The sequence below is a fragment of the Oncorhynchus kisutch genome, unplaced genomic scaffold, assembly GCF_002021735.2.
Source record: "Oncorhynchus kisutch isolate 150728-3 unplaced genomic scaffold, Okis_V2 scaffold857, whole genome shotgun sequence".
In the NCBI taxonomy this organism is placed as follows: domain Eukaryota; kingdom Metazoa; phylum Chordata; class Actinopteri; order Salmoniformes; family Salmonidae; genus Oncorhynchus; species Oncorhynchus kisutch.
In genome coordinates, this window is record NW_022262802.1 from 114,490 (window position 1) to 135,361 (window position 20,872).

The window sequence follows — 20,872 nt, forward strand, 5'->3', positions numbered from 1 at the left end:
CTATTAGTAGTCAGCCTGGAATGCACCCGTAATCTGACAGGACTATAACACAGCCTCCATTGGTAGTCGGCCTGGAACGCACCCGTAATCTGACAGGACTAGAACACAGCCTCTATTAGTAGTCGGCCTGGAACGCACCCGTAATCTGACAGGACTATAACACAGCCTCTATTAGTAGTCAGCCTGGAACGCACCCGTAATCTGACAGGACTATAACACAGCCTCTATTAGTAGTCAGCCTGGAACGCACCCGTAATCTGACAGGACTATAACACAGCCTCCATTAGTAGTCGGCCTGGAACGCACCCGTAATCTGACAGGACTAGAACACAGCCTCCATTAGTAGTCGGCCTGGAACGCACCCTTAATCTGACAGGACTATAACACAGCCTCCATTAGTAGTCGGCCTGGAACGCACCCGTAATCTGACAGGACTATAACACAGCCTCCATTGGTAGTCAGCCTGGAACGCACCCGTAATCTGACAGGACTAGAACACAGCCTCCATTAGTAGTCGGCCTGGAACGCACCCGTAATCTGACAGGACTATACCACAGCCTCTATTAGTAGTCGGCCTGGAACGCACCCGTAATCTGACAGGACTATAACACAGCCTCCATTAGTAGTCGGCCTGGAACGCACCCGTAATCTGACAGGACTATAACACAGCCTCCATTGGTAGTCAGCCTGGAACGCACCCGTAATCTGACAGGACTAGAACACAGCCTCCATTAGTAGTCGGCCTGGAACGCACCCGTAATCTGACAGGACTAGAACACAGCCTCCATTAGTAGTCGGCCTGGAACGCACCCGTAATCTGACAGGACTAGAACACAGCCTCCATTAGTAGTCGGCCTGGAACGCCCCCGTAATCTGACAGGACTAGAACACAGACTTGGAATTTACACAGGAATGACATGATGTAGTTCAAATCTGTTTTTCATATTCCACATATCTATACTCTCGGCGGATTGCAGTCAAAAAGTATCGGTGGAAATTAAATGACCAGACCAAATGAACAGGTTTGTCCTTTTAAAAATCACATCTTTATTGTTGTTGTTGAAACGTTATGCAGTAATGGTTACAGAGGAGGCTGGTTATTGAGGAGGAGCAGTGGTATCAGTATTAAAAAAAATATATATAATATTTAACCAGGCAAGTCAATTAAGAACAAATTCTTATTTACAATGACGGCCTACCATCGGCCAAACCCGGACGACGCTGGGCCAATTGTGCGCCGTCCTATGGGACCTCCCAATCACGGTCGGTTGTGATACAGCCTGGAATCGAACCAGGGTCTGTAGTGATGCAGTGACAGACCGCTGCGTCACTCGGGAGCCTAGTGGTAGTACTACTCCTCCTTCTTCTCGAACAGGGTTGGAGTTTAAACCCTGAACTACAGTTAGTAACCCTGTGTGTTTGGTCAAATACACAGCACTCCAGCTAGTAGATAAGACTTAGAGCTCCAGATACAACCGATTAAAGACTTCTAGAATGTGTGTGAGTTTGTGACTTCTAGAATGTGTGTGAGTTTGTGACTTCTAGAATGTGTGAGAGTTCTAGAATGTGTGTGAGTTCTAGAATGTGTGTGTGTTTGTGACTTCTAGAATGTGTGAGAGTTCTAGAATGTGTGTGAGTTCTAGAATGTGTGTGTGTGAGAGTTCTAGAATGTGTGTGAGTTCTAGAATGTGTGCGCGTTCTGGAAGAAAGGGAATCTTGATCAGGAAGTCAAACCAGCGCGGCTCTTTGTGTTACAAGCCACTGATGTGTGTTACTCAGGCTTGGACAGCAGGTTATTCTTCTGGGGCTGGAAGAAGTCCTCTACGATGGCATTAACCAGGTCATCTAACTCCTTTTGTAGACCTTTAGCATCACTGACACACAGAGAGAGATGGAGGAGGAGGAGAGAGATGGAGGAGGAGGAGAGAGATGGAGGAGGAGGAGAGAGATGGAGGAGGAGAGAGAGATGGAGGGAGGAGGAGAGAGAGATGGAGGGAGGAGGAGAGAGATGGAGGGAGGAGGAGAGAGATGGAGGAGGAGAGAGAGATGGAGGAGAGAGAGATGGAGGGAGGAGATATGGAGGGAGGAGGAGAGAGAGATGGAGGGAGGAGGAGAGAGAGATGGAGGAGAGAGAGATGGAGGGAGGAGGAGAGAGAGATGGAGGAGAGATGGAGGGAGGAGAGAGATGGAGAGAAGAGAGAGATGGAGGGAGGAGAGATGGAGGGAGGAGGAAAGAGAGAGAGGAGGGAGGGAGGGAGGGAGGAGAGAGAGATGGAGGGAGGAGAGAGATGGAGGAGGAGAGAGAGATGGAGGAGAGATGGAGGGAGGAGGAGAGAGAGATGGAGGAGAGATGGAGGGAGGGAGGAGGAGAGATGGAGGAGGAGAGAGATGGAGGGAGGAGGAGGAGAGATGGAGGGAGGGAGGAGGAGAGATGGAGGGAGGAGAGAGAGATGGAGGAGGAGAGAGAGATGGTGGAGATGGAGGGAGGGAGGAGAGAGATGGAGGGAGGGAGGAGGAGAGAGATGGAGGGAGGAGGAGGAGAGATGGAGGGAGGGAGGAGGAGAGAGATGGAGGGAGGGAGGAGGAGAGAGATGGAGGAGAGAGAGATGGAGGGAGGAGGAGAGAGATGGAGGGAGGAGGAGAGAGATGGAGTGAAGAGAGAGATGGAGGGAGGAGAGATGGAGGGAGGAGGAGAGAGAGATGGAGGGAGGAGGAGAGAGAGATGGAGGGAGGAGGAGAGAGAGATGGAGGAGGAGAGATGGAGGGAGGAGAGAGATGGAGAGAAGAGAGAGATGGAGGGAGGAGAGAGAGATGGAGAGAAGAGAGAGATGGAAGGAGAGAGAGATGGAAGGAGAGAGAGATGGAAGGAGAGAGAGATGGAGGGAGGGAGGAGGAGAGAGATGGAGGGAGGAGGAGGAGAGATGGAGGGAGGGAGGAGGAGAGAGATGGAGGGAGGAGGAGAGAGATGGAGGGAGGGAGGAGGAGAGAGATGGAGGGAGGAGGAGGAGAGAGATGGAGGGAGGGAGGAGAGAGAGATGGAGGGAGGGAGGAGGAGAGAGATGGAGGGAGGGAGGAGGAGAGAGATGGAGGGAGGGGGAGGAGAGAGATGGAGGGAGGGAGGAGGAGAGAGATGGAGGGAGGGAGAGGAGAGAGATGGAGGGAGGGAGGAGGAGAGAGAGATGGAGGAGGAGAGATGGAGGAGGAGAGGAGAGAGATGGAGAGAGAGATGGAGGGAGGGAGGAGGAGAGAGAGATGGAGGAGGAGAGAGATGGAGGAGGGAGATGGAGGAGAGAGATGAGGAGGAGGAGAGAGAGAGGAGGAGAGAGATGGAGGAGGAGGAGGGAGATGGAGGGAGGAGGAGAGATGGAGGAGGAGAGAGATGGAGGAGGAGAGAGAGATGGAGGAGGAGAGAGATGGAGGAGAGGAGAGATGGAGGAGGAGAGATGGAGGAGGAGAGAGATGGAGGGAGGAGAGATGGAGGAGGAAAGAGAGATGGAGGGAGGAGAGATGGAGGGAGGAGGAGAGAGAGATGGAGGGAGGGAGGAGAGATGGAGGGAGGGAGGCGAGAGAGATGGAGGGAGGGAGGAGAGATGGAGGAGGAAAGAGAGATGGAGGGAGGGAGGAGAGATGGAGGAGGAAAGAGAGATGGAGAGATGGAGGAGGAAAGAGAGATGGAGGGAGGGAGGAGAGAGATGGAGGAGGAAGAGAGATGGAGGGAGGGAGGAGAGAGATGGAGGAGGAAAGAGAGATGGAGGGAGGGAGGAGAGAGATGGAGGAGGAAAGAGAGATGGAGGGAGGGAGGAGAGATGGAGGAGGAGAGAGAGATGGAGGGAGGGAGGGAGGAGAGATGGAGGAGGAAAGAGAGATGGAGAGATGGAGGGAGGAAAGAGAGATGGAGGGAGGGAGGGAGGAGAGATGGAGAGGAAAGAGAGATGGAGAGATGGAGAGAGATGGGAGGAGGAAAGAGAGATGGAGGGAGGGAGGGAGGAGAGATGGAGGAGGAAAGAGAGATGGAGAGATGGAGAGAGATGGAGGAGGAAAGAGAGATGGAGGGAGGGAGGAGAGATGGAGGAGGAGAGAGAGATGGAGGGAGGGAGGAGAGATGGAGGAGGAGAGAGAGATGGAGGGAGGAGGAGAGAAAGGAGAGATAGGAGGAGGAATGAGAAATGAAATGGAGGAGGAATGAGAGCGATGGAAAGAGTTAAGTTTCACATATATAGCACAGCTCAGTGTAGTATATAGTGTGTTTATACCTGTTGCCGGGGGGGCAGCACACAGCTCAGTATAGTATATAGTGTGTTTATACCTGTTGCCGGGGGCAGCACACAGCTCAGTGTAGTATATAGTGTGTTTATACCTGTTGCCGGGGGCAGCACACAGCTCAGTGTAGTATATAGTGTGTTTATACCTGTTGCCGGGGGCAGCACACAGCTCAGTGTAGTATATAGTGTGTTTATACCTGTTGCTGGGGGCAGCACACAGCTCAGTATAGTATATAGTGTGTTTATACCTGTTGCAGGGGGCAGCACACAGCTCAGTGTAGTATATAGTGTGTTTATACCTGTTGCCGGGGGCAGCACACAGCTCAGTGTAGTATATAGTGTGTTTATACCTGTTGCCGGGGGCAACCACACAGCTCAGTGTAGTATATAGTGTGTTTATACCTGTTGCCGGGGGCCAGCACACGCTCAGTGTAGTATATAGTGTGTTTATACCTGTTGCCGGGGGCCAGCACACAGCTCAGTGTAGTATATAGTGTGTTTATACCTGTTGCCGGGGGCAACACACAGCTCAGTGTAGTATATAGTGTGTTTATACCTGTTGCCGGGGGCAGCACACAGCTCAGTGTAGTATATAGTGTGTTTTATACCTGTTGCCGGGGGCAACACACAGCTCAGTGTAGTATATAGTGTGTTTATACCTGTTGCCGGGGGCAGCACACAGCTCAGTGTAGTATATAGTGTGTTTATACCTGTTGCCGGGGGCAACACACAGCTCAGTGTAGTATATAGTGTGTTTATACCTGTTGCCGGGGGCAGCACACAGCTCAGTGTAGTATATAGTGTGTTTATACCTGTTGCCGGGGGCAACACACAGCTCAGTGTAGTATATAGTGTGTTTTATACCTGTTGCCAGGGGCAACACACAGCTCAGTGTAGTATATAGTGTGTTTTATACCTGTTGCCAGGGGAAACACACAGCTCAGTGTAGTATATAGTGTGTTTTATACCTGTTGCCGGGGGCAGCACACAGCTCAGTGTAGTATATAGTCAAATCAAATCAAATCAAATTTATTTATATAGCCCTTCGTACATCAGCTGATATCTCAAAGTGCTGTACAGAAACCCAGCCTAAAACCCCAAACAGCAAGCAATGCAGGTGTAGAAGCACGGTGTATAGTGTGTTTATACCTGTTGCCGGGGGCAGCACACAGCTCAGTGTAGTATATAGTGTGTTTATACCTGTTGCCGGGGGCAGCACACAGCTCAGTGTAGTATATAGTGTGTTTATACCTGTTGCCGGAGGCAGCACACAGCTCAGTGTAGTATATAGTGTGTTTATACCTGTTGCCGGGGGCAGCACACAGCTCAGTGTAGTACTTGATCTTGGGTTCCGTTCCGCTGGTCCTCATGGTGGCCACGCCCCCGTTAGAGAAACTAAACGTGATCATCTGACTACTGGTGGAGGAGGGGAGGACCTGGGGGGGAGAGATTAAAGGTGATCAACTGACTACTGGGGGAGGAGGGGAGGTGGAGGGAGAGCGAGAGCGAGGGAGGTGTTGAGAGAGAGCGAGGGAGGTGGAGAGAGAGCCAGGGAGAAAGAGAGAGAGCCAGAGAGAGAGCCAGGGAGGTAGATAGAGAGCGAGGGAGGTAGAGAGAGCGAGGGAGGTATAGAGAGCCAGGGAGGTAGAGAGAGCCAGGGAGGTAGAGAGAGCCAGGGAGATAGAGAGAGCCAGGGAGGTAGAGAGAGAGCGAGGGAGGCAGAGAGAGAGCGAGGGAGGCAGAGAGAGCGAGGGGAGGCAGAGAGAGAGCGAGGGAGGCAGAGAGAGAGCGAGTTAGGCAGAGAGAGGAGAGCGAGCGAGGGAGGCAGAGAGAGAGCGAGGGATGCAGAGAGAGAGCGAGGGAGGCAGAGAGAGAGCGAGGGAGGCAGAGAGAGCGAGGGAGGCAGAGAGAGAGCGAGGGAGGGAGAGAGAGAGCGAGGGAGGGAGAGAGAGAGCGAGGGAGGTAGAGAGCGCGAGGGAGGTAGAGAGAGCGCGAGGGAGGTAGAGAGAGCGAGGGAGGTAGAGAGAGAGCGAGGGAAGTAGAGTGTTTATCTCCCTCACAGCCTTGTTGTCTGCCTGGCTGCTGTCGTATCCAGTAGTGAGGTCTCGTACAGCGGTGATGGCGACGCCAGGTAGGTAGAGAGAGAGCGAGGGAGGTAGAGAGAGCGAGGGAGGTAGAGAGAGAGCGAGGTAGAGAGAGAGCGAGGGAGGTAGAGTGTTTATCTCCTCACAGCCTTGTTGTCTGCCTGGCTGCTGTCGTATCCAGTAGTGAGGTCTCGTACAGCGGTGATGGCGACGCCAGGGAGGTAGAGAGAGAGCGAGGGAGGTAGAGAGAGGGAGGGAGGTAGAGTGTTTATCTCCTCACAGCCTTGTTGTCTGCCTGGCTGCTGTCGTATCCAGTAGTGAGGTCTCGTACAGCGGTGATGGCGACGCCAGGGAGGTAGAGAGAGAGCGAGGGAGGTAGAGAGAGGGAGGGAGGTAGAGTGTTTATCTCCTCACAGCCTTGTTGTCTGCCTGGCTGCTGTCGTATCCAGTAGTGAGGTCTCGTACAGCGGTGATGGCGACGCCAGGTAGGTAGAGAGAGAGCGAGGGAGGTGGAGAGCGAGGGTGGTAGAGAGAGAGCGAGGGAGGTAGAGTGTTTATCTCCTCACAGCCTTGTTGTCTGCCTGGCTGCTGTCGTATCCAGTAGTGAGGTCTCGTACGGCGGTGGATGGCGACGCCAGGGAGGTAGAGAGAGAGAGGGAGGTAGAGAGAGAGCGAGGGAGGTAGAGAGAGAGCGAGGGAGGTAGAGAGGGCGCGAGGGAGGTAGAGTGTTTATCTCCTCACAGCCTTGTTGTCTGCCTGGCTGCTGTCGTATCCAGTAGTGAGGTGTCGTACAGCGGTGATGGCGACGCCAGGGAGGTAGAGAGAGAGGGAGGTAGAGAGAGAGAGGGAGGTAGAGAGAGAGAGGGAGGTAGAGAGAGAGCGAGGGAGGTAGACAGAGCGAGGGAGGTAGAGAGAGAGCGAGGGAGGCAGAGAGAGCGCGAGGGAGGTAGAGAGAGAGCGAGGGAGGCAGAGAGAGAGCGAGGGAGGCAGAGAGAGAGCGAGGGAGGCAGAGAGAGAGCGAGGGAGGCAGAGAGAGAGCGAGGGAGGCAGAGGAGAGAGCGAGGGAGGTAGAGAGAGAGCGAGGGAGGTAGAGTGTTTATCTCCTCACAGCCTTGTTGTCTGCCTGGCTGCTGTCGTATCCAGTAGTGAGGTCTCGTACAGCGGTGATGGCGACGCCTCCACACTGACTGGGGTACGACACATCCTCCTGGTTGCCGTAGTGACGCAGCCGGTCAAACATGGCCCGGATCACAGCCTGGTCGTGACAGATGAAGTAGGAGTTCTTAGTGATGTGGTACCCATACCTGGAGGAGAGGAGGGGAGAGGAGGGGAGAGGGGAGAGAGGAGGGGAGAGGGGGAGAGAGGAGGGGAGGGGAGAGGGATGAGAGGAGGGGAGAGAAGAGGGGTGAGGGGGGAGAGACAGAGACAGAGACAGAGAGAGAGACAGAGAGAGACAGAGAGAGACAGAGAGACAGAGAGAGAGACAGAGAGACAGAGAGAGAGAGACAGAGAGAGAGGGTGTAAAGCACATTGGGCTCTGGAAAAGACACTATTTTCTATACATACACACATATCTAACATAACGGTCAAATATATATCTGGTGAGGTGTGTGTGAGGTGTGTTGTTGTGACAGTGGTGTGTCTGCGTGAGGTGTGTGTGTGTGTGAGGTGTGTTGTTGTGACAGTGTGTGTCTGTGTGAGGTGTGTGTGTGTGTGAGGTGTGTTGTTGTGACAGTGTGTGTCTGCGTGAGGTGTGTGTGTGTGGTTGTGTGTGTGTGTGTGTGTGGTTGTGTGTGTGTGTGTGTGTGTGTGTGTGTGTGTGTGTGTGTGTGTGTGTGTGTGAGAGACCCACTCCTCGTAGACAGCTGTGAGTTGTTGTGACAGCGTGATGTTCTTCGCGGCCAGGTATGATGTCATCTCCCCAGCGATGGCTGCAGCACTGACCCCGTCTTTATCCAGCACGGCAGAACCACACATGTACCCTGCACACAACGAGGGGCGAGAGGAGGACTGACCCCGTCTTTATCCACACATGTACCCTGCAACACAACGAGGGGCGAGAGGAGGACTGACCCCATCTTTATCCACACATGTACCCTGCAACACAACGAGGGGCGGAAGGAGGGACACAGGAAGTCATTTAAACCCCACTAAACCATCGTCTGGCTGGTCTAGTAGTGGAGGACACAGGAAGTCATTTAGACCCCACTAAACCATCATCTGGCTGATCTAGTAGTGGAGGACACAGGAAGTCATTTATACCCCACTAAACCATCGTCTGGCTGGTCTAGTGGTGGAGGACACAGGAAGTCATTTAAACCCCACTAAACCATCGTCTGGCTGGTCTAGTGGTGGAGGACACAGGAAGTCATTTAAACCCACTAAACCATCGTCTGGCTGGTCTAGTGGTGGAGGACACAGGAAGTCATTTAAACCCCACTAAACCATCGTCTGGCTGGTCTAGTAGTGGAGGACACAGGAAGTCATTTAGACCCCACTAAACCATCATCTGGCTGATCTAGTAGTGGAGGACACAGGAAGTCATTTATACCCCACTAAACCATAGTCTGGCTGGTCTAGTGGTGGAGGACACAGGAAGTCATTTAAACCCCACTAAACCATCGTCTGGCTGGTCTAGTGGTGGAGGACACAGGAAGTCATTTAAACCCACTAAACCATCGTCTGGCTGGTCTAGTGGTGGAGGACACAGGAAGTCATTTAAACCCCACTAAACCATCGTCTGGCTGGTCTAGTCCGGGGGTGTCCGGGGGTGTCCTCGGATGGGGCCACAGTGTCTCCTGACCCCTCCTGTCTCAGCCTCCAGTATTTATGCTGCAGTAGTTTATGTGTCGGGGGGGCTAGGGTCAGTTTGTTATATCTGGAGTACTTCTCCTGTCCTATTCGGTGTCCTGTGTGAATCTAAGTGTGCGTTCTCTAATTCTCTCCTTCTCTCTTTCTTTCTCTCTCTCGGAGGACCTGAGCCCTAGGACCATGCCCCAGGACTACCTGACATGATGACTCCTTGCTGTCCCCAGTCCACCTGCCCGTGCTGCTGTTCCAGTTTCAACTGACCTGAGCCCTAGGACCATGCCCCAGGACTACCTGACATGATGACTCCTTGCTGTCCCCAGTCCACCTGGCCATGCTGCTGTTCCAGTTTCAACTGACCTGAGCCCTAGGACCATGCCCCAGGACTACCTGACATGATGACTCCTTGCTGTCCCCAGTCCACCTGGCCGTGCTGCTGCTCCAGTTTCAACTGACCTGAGCCCTAGGACCATGCCCCAGGACTACCTGACATGATGACTCCTTGCTGTCCCCAGTCCACCTGGCCATGCTGCTGCTCCAGTTTCAACTTCCACCTGACTGTGCTGCTGCTCCAGTTTCAACTGTTCTGCCTTATTATTATTCGACCATGCTGGTCATTTATGAACATTTGAACATCTTGGCCATGTTCTGTTATAATCTCCACCCGGCACAGCCAGAAGAGGACTGGCCACCCCACATAGCCTGGTTCCTCTCTAGGTTTCTTCCTAGGTATTGGCCTTTCTAGGGAGTTTTTCCTAGCCACCGTGCTTCTACACCTGCATTGCTTGCTGTTTGGGGTTTTAGGCTGGGTTTCTGTACAGCACTTTGAGATATCAGCTGATGTACGAAGGGCTATATAATAAATTTGATTTGATTTGATTAGTGGTGGAGGACACAGGAAGTCATTTAAACCACTAAACCATCGTCTGGCTGGTCTAGTGGTGGAGGACTGGATAGGAGAGTCTGTTTTAAATGACTCCCAGCTGTAGTGACTCTGGATAGGAGAGTCTGTTAAATGACTCCCCAGCTGTAGTGACTCTGGATAGGAGAGTCTGTTAAATGACTCCCAGCTGTAGTGACTCTGGATAGGAGAGTCTGTTAAATGACTCCCAGCTGTAGTGGACTCTGGATAGGAGAGTCTGTTAAATGACTCCCAGCTGTAGTGACTCTGGATAGGAGAGTCTGTTAAATGACTCCCAGCTGTAGTGACTCTGGATAGGAGAGTCTGTTAAATGACTCCCAGCTGTAGTGACTCTGGATAGGAGAGTCTGTTAAATGACTCCCAGCTGTAGTGACTCTGGATAGGAGAGTCTGTTAAATGACTCCAGCTGTAGTGACTCTGGATAGGAGAGTCTGTTAAATGACTCCCAGCTGTAGTGACTCTGGATAGGAGAGTCTGTTAAATGACTCCCAGCTGTAGTGACTCTGGATAGGAGAGTCTGTTAAATGACTCCCAGCTGTAGTGACTCTGGATAGGAGAGTCTGTTAAATGACTCCCCAGCTGTAGTGACTCTGGATAGGAGAGTCTGTTAAATGACTCCCAGCTGTAGTGACTCTGGATAGGAGAGTCTGTTAAATGACTCCCAGCTTGTCGTGACTCTGGATAGGAGAGTCTGTTAAATGACTCCCAGCTGTCGTGACTCTGGATAGGAGCGTTGCCAGAGTATTGATTTATTTGAATGTTCAGTTCTCTACCATAAGCCGCCTCCAACGCCATGTTTTTTTTATTTATAGAATTTGGCAGTTTGTCCACCGGCCTTCACAACCGCAGACCGTAACCACGCCAACCTAGGACCTCCACATCCTCGCTTCTTCCCCAGGGGCGGGGTCTGTCTCCCCAGTGGGTGGGTCTGTCTCCCCCAGTGGGTGGGTCTGGCTCCCCAGTGGGCGGGTCTGGCTCCCCAGTGGGCGGGTCTGGCTCCCCATGGGGCGGGTCTGGCTCCCAGTGGGCGGGCCTGGCTCCCCAGTGGGCGGGCCTGGCTCCACAGTGGGCGGGCCTGGCTCCCCAGTGGGTGGGTCTGGCTCCCCAGTGGGTGGGTCTGGCTCCCCAGTGGGTGGGTCTGGCTCCCCAGTGGGTGGGCCTGTCTCCCCAGTGGGCGGGTCTATCTCCCCAGTGGGTGGGTCTGGCTCCCCAGTGGGGCGGGCCTGGCTCCACAGTGGGCGGGGCTCCACAGTGGGTGGGTCTGGCTCCCCAGTGGGTGGGTCTTTCTCCCCAGTGGGTGGGTCTTTCTCCCCAGTGGGTGGGTTCTTTCTCCCAGTGGGTGGGTCTGGCTCCCCAGTGGGTGGGCCTGTCTCCCCAGTGGGTGGGTCTGTCTCCCCAGTGGGTGGGCCTGTCTCCCCAGTGGTGGGCCTGTCTCCCCAGTGGGTGGCCTGTCTCCCCAGTGGGTGGGTCTGTCTCCCCAGTGGGTGGGTCTGTCTCCCCAGTGGGTGGGTCTGTCTCCCAGTGGGTGGGCCTGTCTCCCCAGTGGGGCGGGTCTGGCTCCCCAATAGGGGTGGGCCTGTCTCCCCAGTGGGTGGGTGGGTCTGTCTCCCCAGTGGGTGGGCCTGTCTCCCCAGTGGGTGGGTGTGTCTCAACCAGTGGGTGGGCCTGTCTCCCCAGTGGGTGGGTCTGTCTCCCCAGTGGGTGGGTCTGTCTCCCCAGTGGGTGGGCCTGTCTCCCCAGTGGGTGGGTCTGTCTCCCCAGTGGGTGGGCCTGTCTCCCCAGTGGGCGGGTCTGGCTCCCCAATAGGGGTGGGCCTGTCTCCCCAGTGGGTGGGTGGGTCTGTCTCCCAGTGGGTGGGCCTGTCTCCCCAGTGGGTGGGTCTGTCTCCCCAGTGGGTGGGTCTGTCTCCCCAGTGGGTGGGTGGGTGTGTCTCCCCAGTGGGTGGGTGGGTGTGTCTCCCCAGTGGGTGGGTGGGTGTGTCTCCCAGTGGGTGGGCCTGGCTCCCAGTGGGTGGGTCTGTCTCCCCAGTGGGTGGGTCTGTCTCCCCAGTGGGTGGGTGGGTCTGTCTCCCCAGTGGGTGGGCCTGTCTGTCTCCCCAGTGGGTGGGCCTGTCTGTCTCCCCAGTGGGTGGGCCTGTCTGTCCTCCCCAGTGGGTGGGTGGGTGTGTCTCCCCAGTGGGTGGGCCTGGCTCCCCAGTGGGTGGGCCTGGCTCCCCAGTGGGTGGGTCTGTCTCCCCAGTGGGTGGGTCTGTCTCCCCAGTGGGTGGGTCTGTCTCCCCAGTGGGTGGGCCTGGCTCCCAGTGGGTGGACCTGTCTCCCCAGTAGGTGGACCTGTCTAACCAGTGGGTGGGTGGGTGTGGCTCCCCAGTGGGCAGGTGGGTGTGGCTCCCCAGTGGGTGGGTGGGCCTGTCTCCCCAGTGGGTGGGCCTGTCTCCCCAGTGGGTGGGCCTGGCTCCCCAGTGGGTGGACCTGTCTCCCCAGTGGGTGGAACTGTCTCCCCAGTAGGTGGGCCTGTCTCCCCAGTGGGTGGGCCTGTCTAACCAGTGGGTGGGTGGGTGTGGCTCCCCAGTGGGTGGGTGGGCCTGTCTCCCCAGTGGGTGGGCCTGTCTCGCCAGTGGGTGGGTCTGTCTAACCAGTGGGTGGGTGGGTGTGGCTCCCCAGTGGGCGGGTGGGTGTGGCTCCCCAGTGGGTGGGTGGGCCTGTCTCCCCAGTGGGTGGGCCTGTCTCCCCAGTGGGTGGGCCTGTCTCCCCAGTGGGTGGGTGGGTCTGTCTCCCCAGTGGGTGGGTGGGTCTGTCTCCCCAGTGGGTGGGTGGGCCCGGGGCCTGGGGTGTGCGTGTAGTGTACTATAGTGTAGTGTGTGTGTGTAGTGTGTGTAGTCTGGTGTGTGTGTAGTGTACTATAGTGTAGTGTGTGTGTGTAGTGTAGTGTAGTGTGTGTGTGTAGTGTACTATAGTGTAGTGTGTGTGTGTAGTGTACTATAGTGTAGTGTGTGTGTGTAGTGTAGTGGTGTGTGTGTGTGTAGTGTACTATAGTGTGTGTGTGTGTGTGTAGTGTACCTATAGTGTAGTGTGTGTGTGTAGTGTGTGTAGTCTGGTGTGTGTGTAGTGTACTATAGTGTAGTGTGTGTGTGTGTGTAGTGTAGTGTGGTGTGTGTAGTGGTGTGTGTAGTGTACTATAGTGTAGTGTGTGTGTGTAGTGTAGTGTGTGTAGTGGACTATAGTGTAGTGTAGTGTGTGTGTAGTGTGCTATGTGTAGTGTGTGTGTGTGTAGTGTAGTGTGTAGTGTGTGTAGTCTGGTGTGTGTGTAGTGTACTATAGTGTAGGTGTGTGTGTGTAGTGTACTATAGTGTAGTGTGTGTGTGTGTAGTCTGGTGTGTGTGTAGTGTGTGTTGTGTGTAGTGCACTATAGTGTAGTGTGTGTGTAGTGTGTGTGTGTGTAGTGTACCTATAGTGTAGTGTGTGTGTGTAGTGTACTATAGTGTAGTGTGTGTGTGTAGTGTACTATAGTGTAGTGTGTGTGTGTAGTGTACTATAGTGTAGTGTGTGTGTGTAGTGTACTATAGTGTGTGTGTGTAGTGTACTATAGTGTAGTGTGTGTGTGTAGTGTGTGTAGTCTGGTGTGTAGTGTAGTGTACTATAGTGTAGTGTGTGTGTGTAGTGTACTATAGTGTAGTGTGTGTGTAGTGTGTGTGTGTAGTGTACTATAGTGTAGTGTGTGTGTGTAGTGTACTATAGTGTAGTGTGTGTGTGTAGTGTGTGTAGTCTGGTGTGTAGTGTAGTGTACTATAGTGTAGTGTGTGTGTGTAGTGTACTATAGTGTAGTGTGTGTGTAGTGTAGTGTACTATAGTGTAGTGTGTGTGTAGTGTAGTGTACTATAGTGTAGTGTGTGTGTAGTGTAGTGTACTATAGTGTAGTGTAGTGTGTGTAGTGTAGTGTACTATAGTGTAGTGTAGTGTACTATAGTGTAGTGTAGTGTACCTATAGTGTACTATATTGTAGTGTGTAGTGTACCTATAGTGTAGTGTGTGTAGTGTACCTATAGTGTAGTGTGTAGTGTACCTATAGTGTAGTGTGTGTACTATAGTGTGTAGTGTAGTGTACCTATAGTGTACTATAGTGTAGTGTGTAGTGTACCTATAGTGTAGTGTGTGTACTATAGTGTAGTGTGTAGTGTACCTATAGTGTAGTGTGTGTACTATAGTGTAGTGTGTAGTGTACCTATAGTGTACTATAGTGTAGTGTAGTATAGTGTAGTGTAGTGTACCTATAGTGTAGTGTAGTGTGTGTAGTGTACCTATAGTGTACTATAGTGTAGTGTGTAGTGTACCTATAGTATAGTGTAGTGTACCTATAGTGTAGTGTACCTATAGTGTAGTGTAGTGTGTAGTGTACCTATAGTGTAGTGTAGTGTGTGTAGTGTAGTGTACCTATAGTGTACTGTAGTGTAGTATAGTATAGTGTGTGTGTAGTGTACTATAGTGTAGTGTAGTGTACCTATAGTGTACCTATAGTGTAGTGTAGTGTACCTATAGTGTACTATAGTGTAGTGTACTATAGTGTAGTGTAGTGTACCTATAGTGTACCTATAGTGTAGTGTAGTGTAGTGTACCTATAGTGTACTATAGTGTACTATAGTGTAGTATAGTGTAGTGTAGTGTGTAGTACAGTGTAGTACAGTGTAGTATAGTGTAGTGTAGCATAGTGTAGTGTGTAGTATAGTGTACTATAGTGTACTATAGTGTAGTATAGTTTAGTGTGGTGTAGTGTAGTGTTGTGTACTATATTGTAGTATAGCGTAGTGTACTATAGCGTAGTATAGTGTAGTGTAGTGTGTAGTATAGTGTAGTATAGTGTAGTATAGTGTAGTATAGTGTAGTATCGTGTAGTGTGGTATAGTGTAGTGTACTATAGTGTAGTATAGTGTAGTGTGTAGTATAGTGTACTGTAGTGTAGTATAGTGTAGTATAGTGTAGTGTAGTGTAGTGTACCTATAGCCTCCTCGTAGGCGAACAGTACTATCTTGTTCTGGTCCAGCAGCTCTCTGGCTCTGTTGCCCATCCACTTGAACCCAGTCAGAGTTTCCTGTCCACACAGGATGTGATGTCATAGTCAGGAAGTGCCCTCATCTCCCCTACATCATTCAAACTTTCATTTTGTTCATTCAAAAAAGGACCTTAGAATATTGACATGAGGTTTGTTCATTGAATGCGTGGGCGAGCTAGAGCGCTGAGAATAAGTGTGTGAAGGTAAATTAAAAGTGTGTGTGTGTGTGTTTTACCTCGAAGTGGAAGCCCTCCTTGAGAGCGATGGCTCGTAGAATCTTAGAGGAGACGGTGGAGGCCAGCATGTAGACTGACTTCACGGTAGACTGGTCTGGGTTGGTCTGTTTCCAACACTGATACACCCACCAACCCAGCAACGCCCCCAACTCATTACCACTGAACACACGCCACTGACCACTACACACACACACACACACACACACACACACACAGAGAGAGAGATAGAGACACCTTATACAGCCATCAGCTCAGCAACAACCCCAACACATTACCCATGATCCCTACAGGCCCCTTCTGTTCCTCAGCAACGCCCCCCAACACATTACCCATGATCCCTACAGGCCCCTTCTGTTCCTCAGCAACGCCCCCCAACACATTACCCATGATCCCTACAGGCCCCTTCTGTTCCTCAGCAACGCCCCCCAACACATTACCCATGATCCCTACAGGCCCCTTCTGTTCCTCAGCAACGCCCCCCAACACATTACCCATGATCCCTACAGGCCCCTTCTGTTCCTCAGCAACGCCCCCCAACACATTACCCATGATCCCTACAGGCCTCCTACCCTTTCTGTTGCTCAGCAACGGCCAGGCGGTCAGCGTCAGGATCGTTGGCCAGAACTACAGTAGCTCCCTCCCTCTCCGCCAGGGCAAACGACAGGGTCTGTAGGACGGACACACACACCGTTAAAACACACACACACACACACACACACACACACACACACACACACACACACACACACACACGCACACACCCTCCCCTCCTCAGGGTTGATATGACTGACCAGGACCCCCCTCCCCTCCTCAGGGTTGATATGAATGACCAGGACCCCCTCCTCAGGGTTGATATGACTGACCAGGACCCCCCTCCCCTTTCAGGGTTGATATGACTGACCAGGACCCCCCCTCCCCTCCTCAGGGTTGATATGACTGACCAGGACCCCCCTCCCCTACTCAGGGTTGATATGACTGACCAGGACCCCCCTCCCCTACTCAGGGTTGATATGACTGACCAGGACCCCCTCCCCTCCTCAGGGTTGATATGACTGACCAGGACCCCCTCCTCAGGGTTGATATAACTGACCAGGACCCCCTCCCCTCCTCAGGGTTGATATGACCTGACCAGGACCCCCTCCCCTCCTCAGGGTTGATATGACTGACCAGGACCCCCTCCTCAGGGTTGATATGACTGACCAGGACCCCCCTCCTCAGGGTTGATATGACTGACCAGGACCCCCCCCCCCTCCTCAGGGTTGATATGACTGACCAGGACCCCCCCCCCCTCCTCAGGGTTGATATGACTGACCAGGACCCCCCTCCACAGGGTTGATATGACTGACCAGGACCCCCCTCCCTCCTCAGGTTTGATATGACTGACCAGGACCCCCCCCCCCTCCTCAGGGTTGATATGACTGACCAGGACCCCCCTCCCCTCCTCAGGGTTGATATGACTGACCAGGACCCCCCCTCCCCTCCTCAGGGTTGATATGACTGACCCGGACCCCCCTCCCCTCCTCAGTGTTGATATGACTGACCAGGACCCCCTCCCCTCCTCAGGGTTGATATGACTGACCAGGACCCCCCCCCCCCTCCTCAGGGTTGATATGACTGACCAGGACCCCCCTCCCCTCCTCAGGGTTGATATGACTGACCAGGACCCCCCTCCTCAGGGTTGATATGACTGACTAGGACCCCCTCCTCAGGTTGATATGACTGACCAGGACCCCCCTCCTCAGGGTTGATATGACTGACCAGGACCCCCCTCCCCTCCTCAGGGTTGATATGACTGACCAGGACCCCTTCCCCTCCTCAGGGTTGATATGACTGACCAGGACCCCCCCCCTCCCCTCCTCAGGGTTGATATGACTGACCAGGACCCCCCTCCCCTCCTCAGGGTTGATATGACTGACCAGGACCCCCCCCTCCCCTCCTCAGGGTTGATATGACTGACCAGTACCCCCCTCCTCAGGGTTGATATGACTGACCAGGACCCCCCTCCCCCCTCCTCAGGGTTGATATGACTGACCAGGATCCCCTCCCCTCCTCAGGGTTGATATGACTGACCAGGACCCCCTCCCCTCCTCAGGGTTGATATGACTGACCAGGACCCCCTCCCCTCCTCAGGGTTGATATGACTGACCAGGACCCCCCTCCCCTCCTCAGGGTTGATATGACTGACCAGGACCCCCCTCCTCAGGGTTGATATGACTGACCAGGACCCCCCTCCTCCCCTCAGGGTTGATATGACTGACCAGGACCCCCTCCTCAGGGTTGATATGACTGACCAGGACCCCCCTCCTCAGGGTTGATATGACTGACCAGGACCCCCCCCCATCCTCAGGGTTGATATGACTGACCAGGACCCCCTCCACAGGGTTGATATGACTGACCAGGACCCCCCCTCCCTCCTCAGGGTTGATATGACTGACCAGGACCCCCCTCCCCTCCTCAGGGTTGATATGACTGACCAGGACCCCCCCCCCTCCCCTCCTCAGGGTTGATATGACTGACCAGTACCCCCCCCCTCCCCTCCTCAGGGTTGATATGACTGACCAGGACCCCCCTCCCCTCCTCAGGGTTGATATGACTGACCAGGACCCCCTCCCCTCCTCAGGGTTGATATGACTGACCAGGACCCCCCTCCTCAGGGTTGATATGACTGACCAGGACCCCCCCTCCTCCCCTCAGGGTTGATATGACTGACCAGGACCCCCCTCCTCCCCTCAGGGTTGATATGACTGACCAGGACCCCCTTCCCCTCCTCAGGGTTGATATGACTGACCAGGACCCCCTTCCCCTCCTCAGGGTTGGGGTATTTGACGGTTGGGAACTCCGGGTCAGGGTCTTTCTGCTCCTCTAACGGCGTACGGGGGTCGGAGGTCAAAGGCCTTGAAAGCTGATTGGACGAAGGCGTGTCCGACTCCGTGCACGGAGGTGTGCACGATCTTCACCCCTGAACTCTTGTTGATGTCCCTGAAAGGAGGGGAGACAGGGGTTAGAGGGGGTGTTAGAGGGGTTAGAGGGGAGACGGGGGTTAGAGGGGAGACGGGGGTTAGAGGGGAGACGGGGGTTAGAGGGGAGATGGGGGTTAGAGGGGAGATGGGGGTTAGAGGGGAGACGAGGGTTAGAGGGGAGACGGGGTTAGAGGGGTTAGAGGGGTTAGGGGGGAAGACGGGGGTTAGAGGGGAGACGGGGGTCAGGGGGGAGACAGGGGTCAGGAGGGAGACAGGGGTTAGAGGGGAAACGGGGGTTAGAGGGGAGACGGGGGTTAGAGGGTTTAGAGGGAGAACGGGGGTTAGAGGGGAGACGGGGGTTAGAGGGGAGACGGGGGTTAGAGGGGAGAGGGGGGTTAGGGGGGAGATGGGGGTTAGAGGGGGAGATGGGGGTTAGAGGGGAGGACGAGGGTTAGAGGGGAGACGGGGTTAGAGGGGTTAGAGGGGAGACGGGGGTTAGAGGGGTTAGTAGGGGGAGACGGGGGTCAGGGGGGGAGACAGGGGTTAGAGGGGAAACGGGGTTAGAGGGGAGACGGGGGTTAGAGGGTTTAGAGGGGAGACGGGGGTTAGAGGGGAGACGGGGGTTAGAGGGGAGACGGGGGTTAGAGGGGAGACGGGGGTTAGGGGGGAGACGGGGTTAGAGGGGAGACGGGGGTTAGGGGGGTTAGAGGGGAGACGGGGGTTAGGGGGAGACGGGGGTTAGAGGGGAGACGGGGGTTAGGGGGAGACGGGTTAGGGGGGAGACGGGGGATAGAGGGGTTAGAGGGGAGACGGGGGTTAGAGGGGGTTAGAGGGGAGACGGGGTTAGAGGGAGACGGGGGGTTAGGGGGAGATGGGGGTTAGAGGGGAGACCGGGGGTTAGAGGGTTAGAGGGAGACGGGGGTTAGAGGGGAGACGGGGGTTAGAGAGGAGAGGGGGTTAGAGAGGAGAGGGGGGAGAGGGGGGTTAGAGGGGAGACGGGGGTTCGAGGGGAGATGGGGGTTAGAGGGGGAGACGGGGGTTAGAGGGGGGTTAGAGGGGAGACAGGGGGATAGAGGGGAGACGGGTGTTAGAGGGGTTAGAGGGGAGACGGGGTTTAGAGGGGTTAGAGGGGAGATGGGGTTAGAAGGGAGACGGGGGTTAGAGGGGTTAGAGGGAGACGGGGGTTAGAGGGGAGACTGGGGTCAGGGGTCAGGGGGGAGACAGGGGTTAGAGGGGAACAGGGGTCAGGGGGGAGACGGGGGTTAGAGGGGAACAAGGGTTAGGGGGAGACGGGGTTGAGGGGAGACGGGGTTAGAGGGGTTAGAGGGGAGACGGGGGTTAGAGGGGAGAGGGGGGTTAGAGGGGAGACGGGGTTAGAGGGGTTAGAGGGGAGACGGGGGTTAGAGGGGAGACGGGACTAGAGGGTTTAGAGGGGAGACGGGGGTTAGAGGGGAGACGGGACTAGAGGGTTTAGAGGGGAGAAGGGGGTTAGAGGGGAGACGGGACTAGAGGGTTTAGAGGGGAGACGGGGGTTAGAGGGGTTAGGGGGAGACGGGGGTTCGAGGGGAGACGGGGGTTAGAGGGGTTAGAGGGGAGACGGGGGTTAGAGGGGAGACGGGGTTAGAGGGGAGTTTAGAGGGGAGACGGGGGGTTGGTCCTGTAGTATCTGTGTGTGTGTTACCGGAGGTGTGTGTGTGTGTGTTACCTGAGGTGTGTTGTGTTACCTGTGGTGTGTGTGTGTTACCTGTGGTGTGTGTGTTGTGTGTTACCTGAGGTGTGTGTGTGTGTGTTACCTGAGGTGTGTGTGTGTGTATGTTACCTGAGGTGTGTGTGTGTGTATGTTACCTGAGGTGTGTGTGTGTGTATGTTACCTGAGGTGTGTGTGTGTGTATGTTACCTGAGGTGTGTGTGTGTGTGTTACCTGAGGTGTGTGTGTGTGTGTGTTACCTGAGGTGTGTGTGTGTGTTACCTGAGGTGTGTGTGTGTGTTACCTGTGGTGTGTGTGTGTGTTACCTGTGGTGTGTGTGTGTGTGTTACCTGAGGTGTGTGTGTGTGTGTTACCTGAGGTGTGTGTGTGTGTGTTACCTGAGGTGTGTGTGTGTGTGTTACCTGAGGTGTGTGTGTGTGTGTTACCTGAGGTGTGTGTTACCTGTGGTGACAGTGCTGTTGGATGGTCCTGTAGTACTCTGTGTGTGTGTTACCTGAGGTGGTGTGTTGTTACTGTGGTGACAGAGTGCTGTTGGATGGTCCGGTAGTACTCTGTGTGAATGTCTTGGAACGGGTTTCTTCAGCAGAGGGCTGTGAGAGAGAGAGAGGTTATGTCCCAGGACTCAGGCCAGGGCTCCAGGTTAGCCTCGATGGCTACAGAGATGCCTTATCATGGGCGGCACGATCTGGGCACCGTTCTCCCAATATACCTGAGAGAGGGAGGGGGGAGAGACGGGGAGGGGGAGGGGAGAGAGGAAGAGACAGGGAGAGAGAGAGAGGGAGATAAGAGGGAGAGAGAGAGACAGGGAGGGGGAGAGAGAGAGACAGGGAGGGGGGAGAGAGAGAGAGA

At 54.5% G+C, this 20,872-nt stretch overlaps 1 protein-coding gene across 1 annotated transcript; it reads right to left on the reverse strand.

Annotated features, from left to right (window-relative positions):
• Nucleotides 1-1,018: 1,018 nt before the first annotated feature.
• Nucleotides 1,019-20,732, reverse strand: LOC116362654 (phosphoglucomutase-2-like; the record flags this gene model as incomplete). The annotated part of the gene is given in 11 exon segments (XM_031816708.1): nucleotides 1,019-1,874; nucleotides 5,565-5,698; nucleotides 7,455-7,650; nucleotides 8,199-8,328; nucleotides 15,065-15,158; nucleotides 15,355-15,535; nucleotides 15,925-16,022; nucleotides 18,144-18,218; nucleotides 18,220-18,334; nucleotides 20,465-20,516; nucleotides 20,681-20,732. Coding segments are annotated over 11 exon segments (1,230 nt in total), but the record flags the coding sequence as incomplete, so codon positions are not given.
• Between the last annotated feature and the right edge of the window lie 140 nt (nucleotides 20,733-20,872).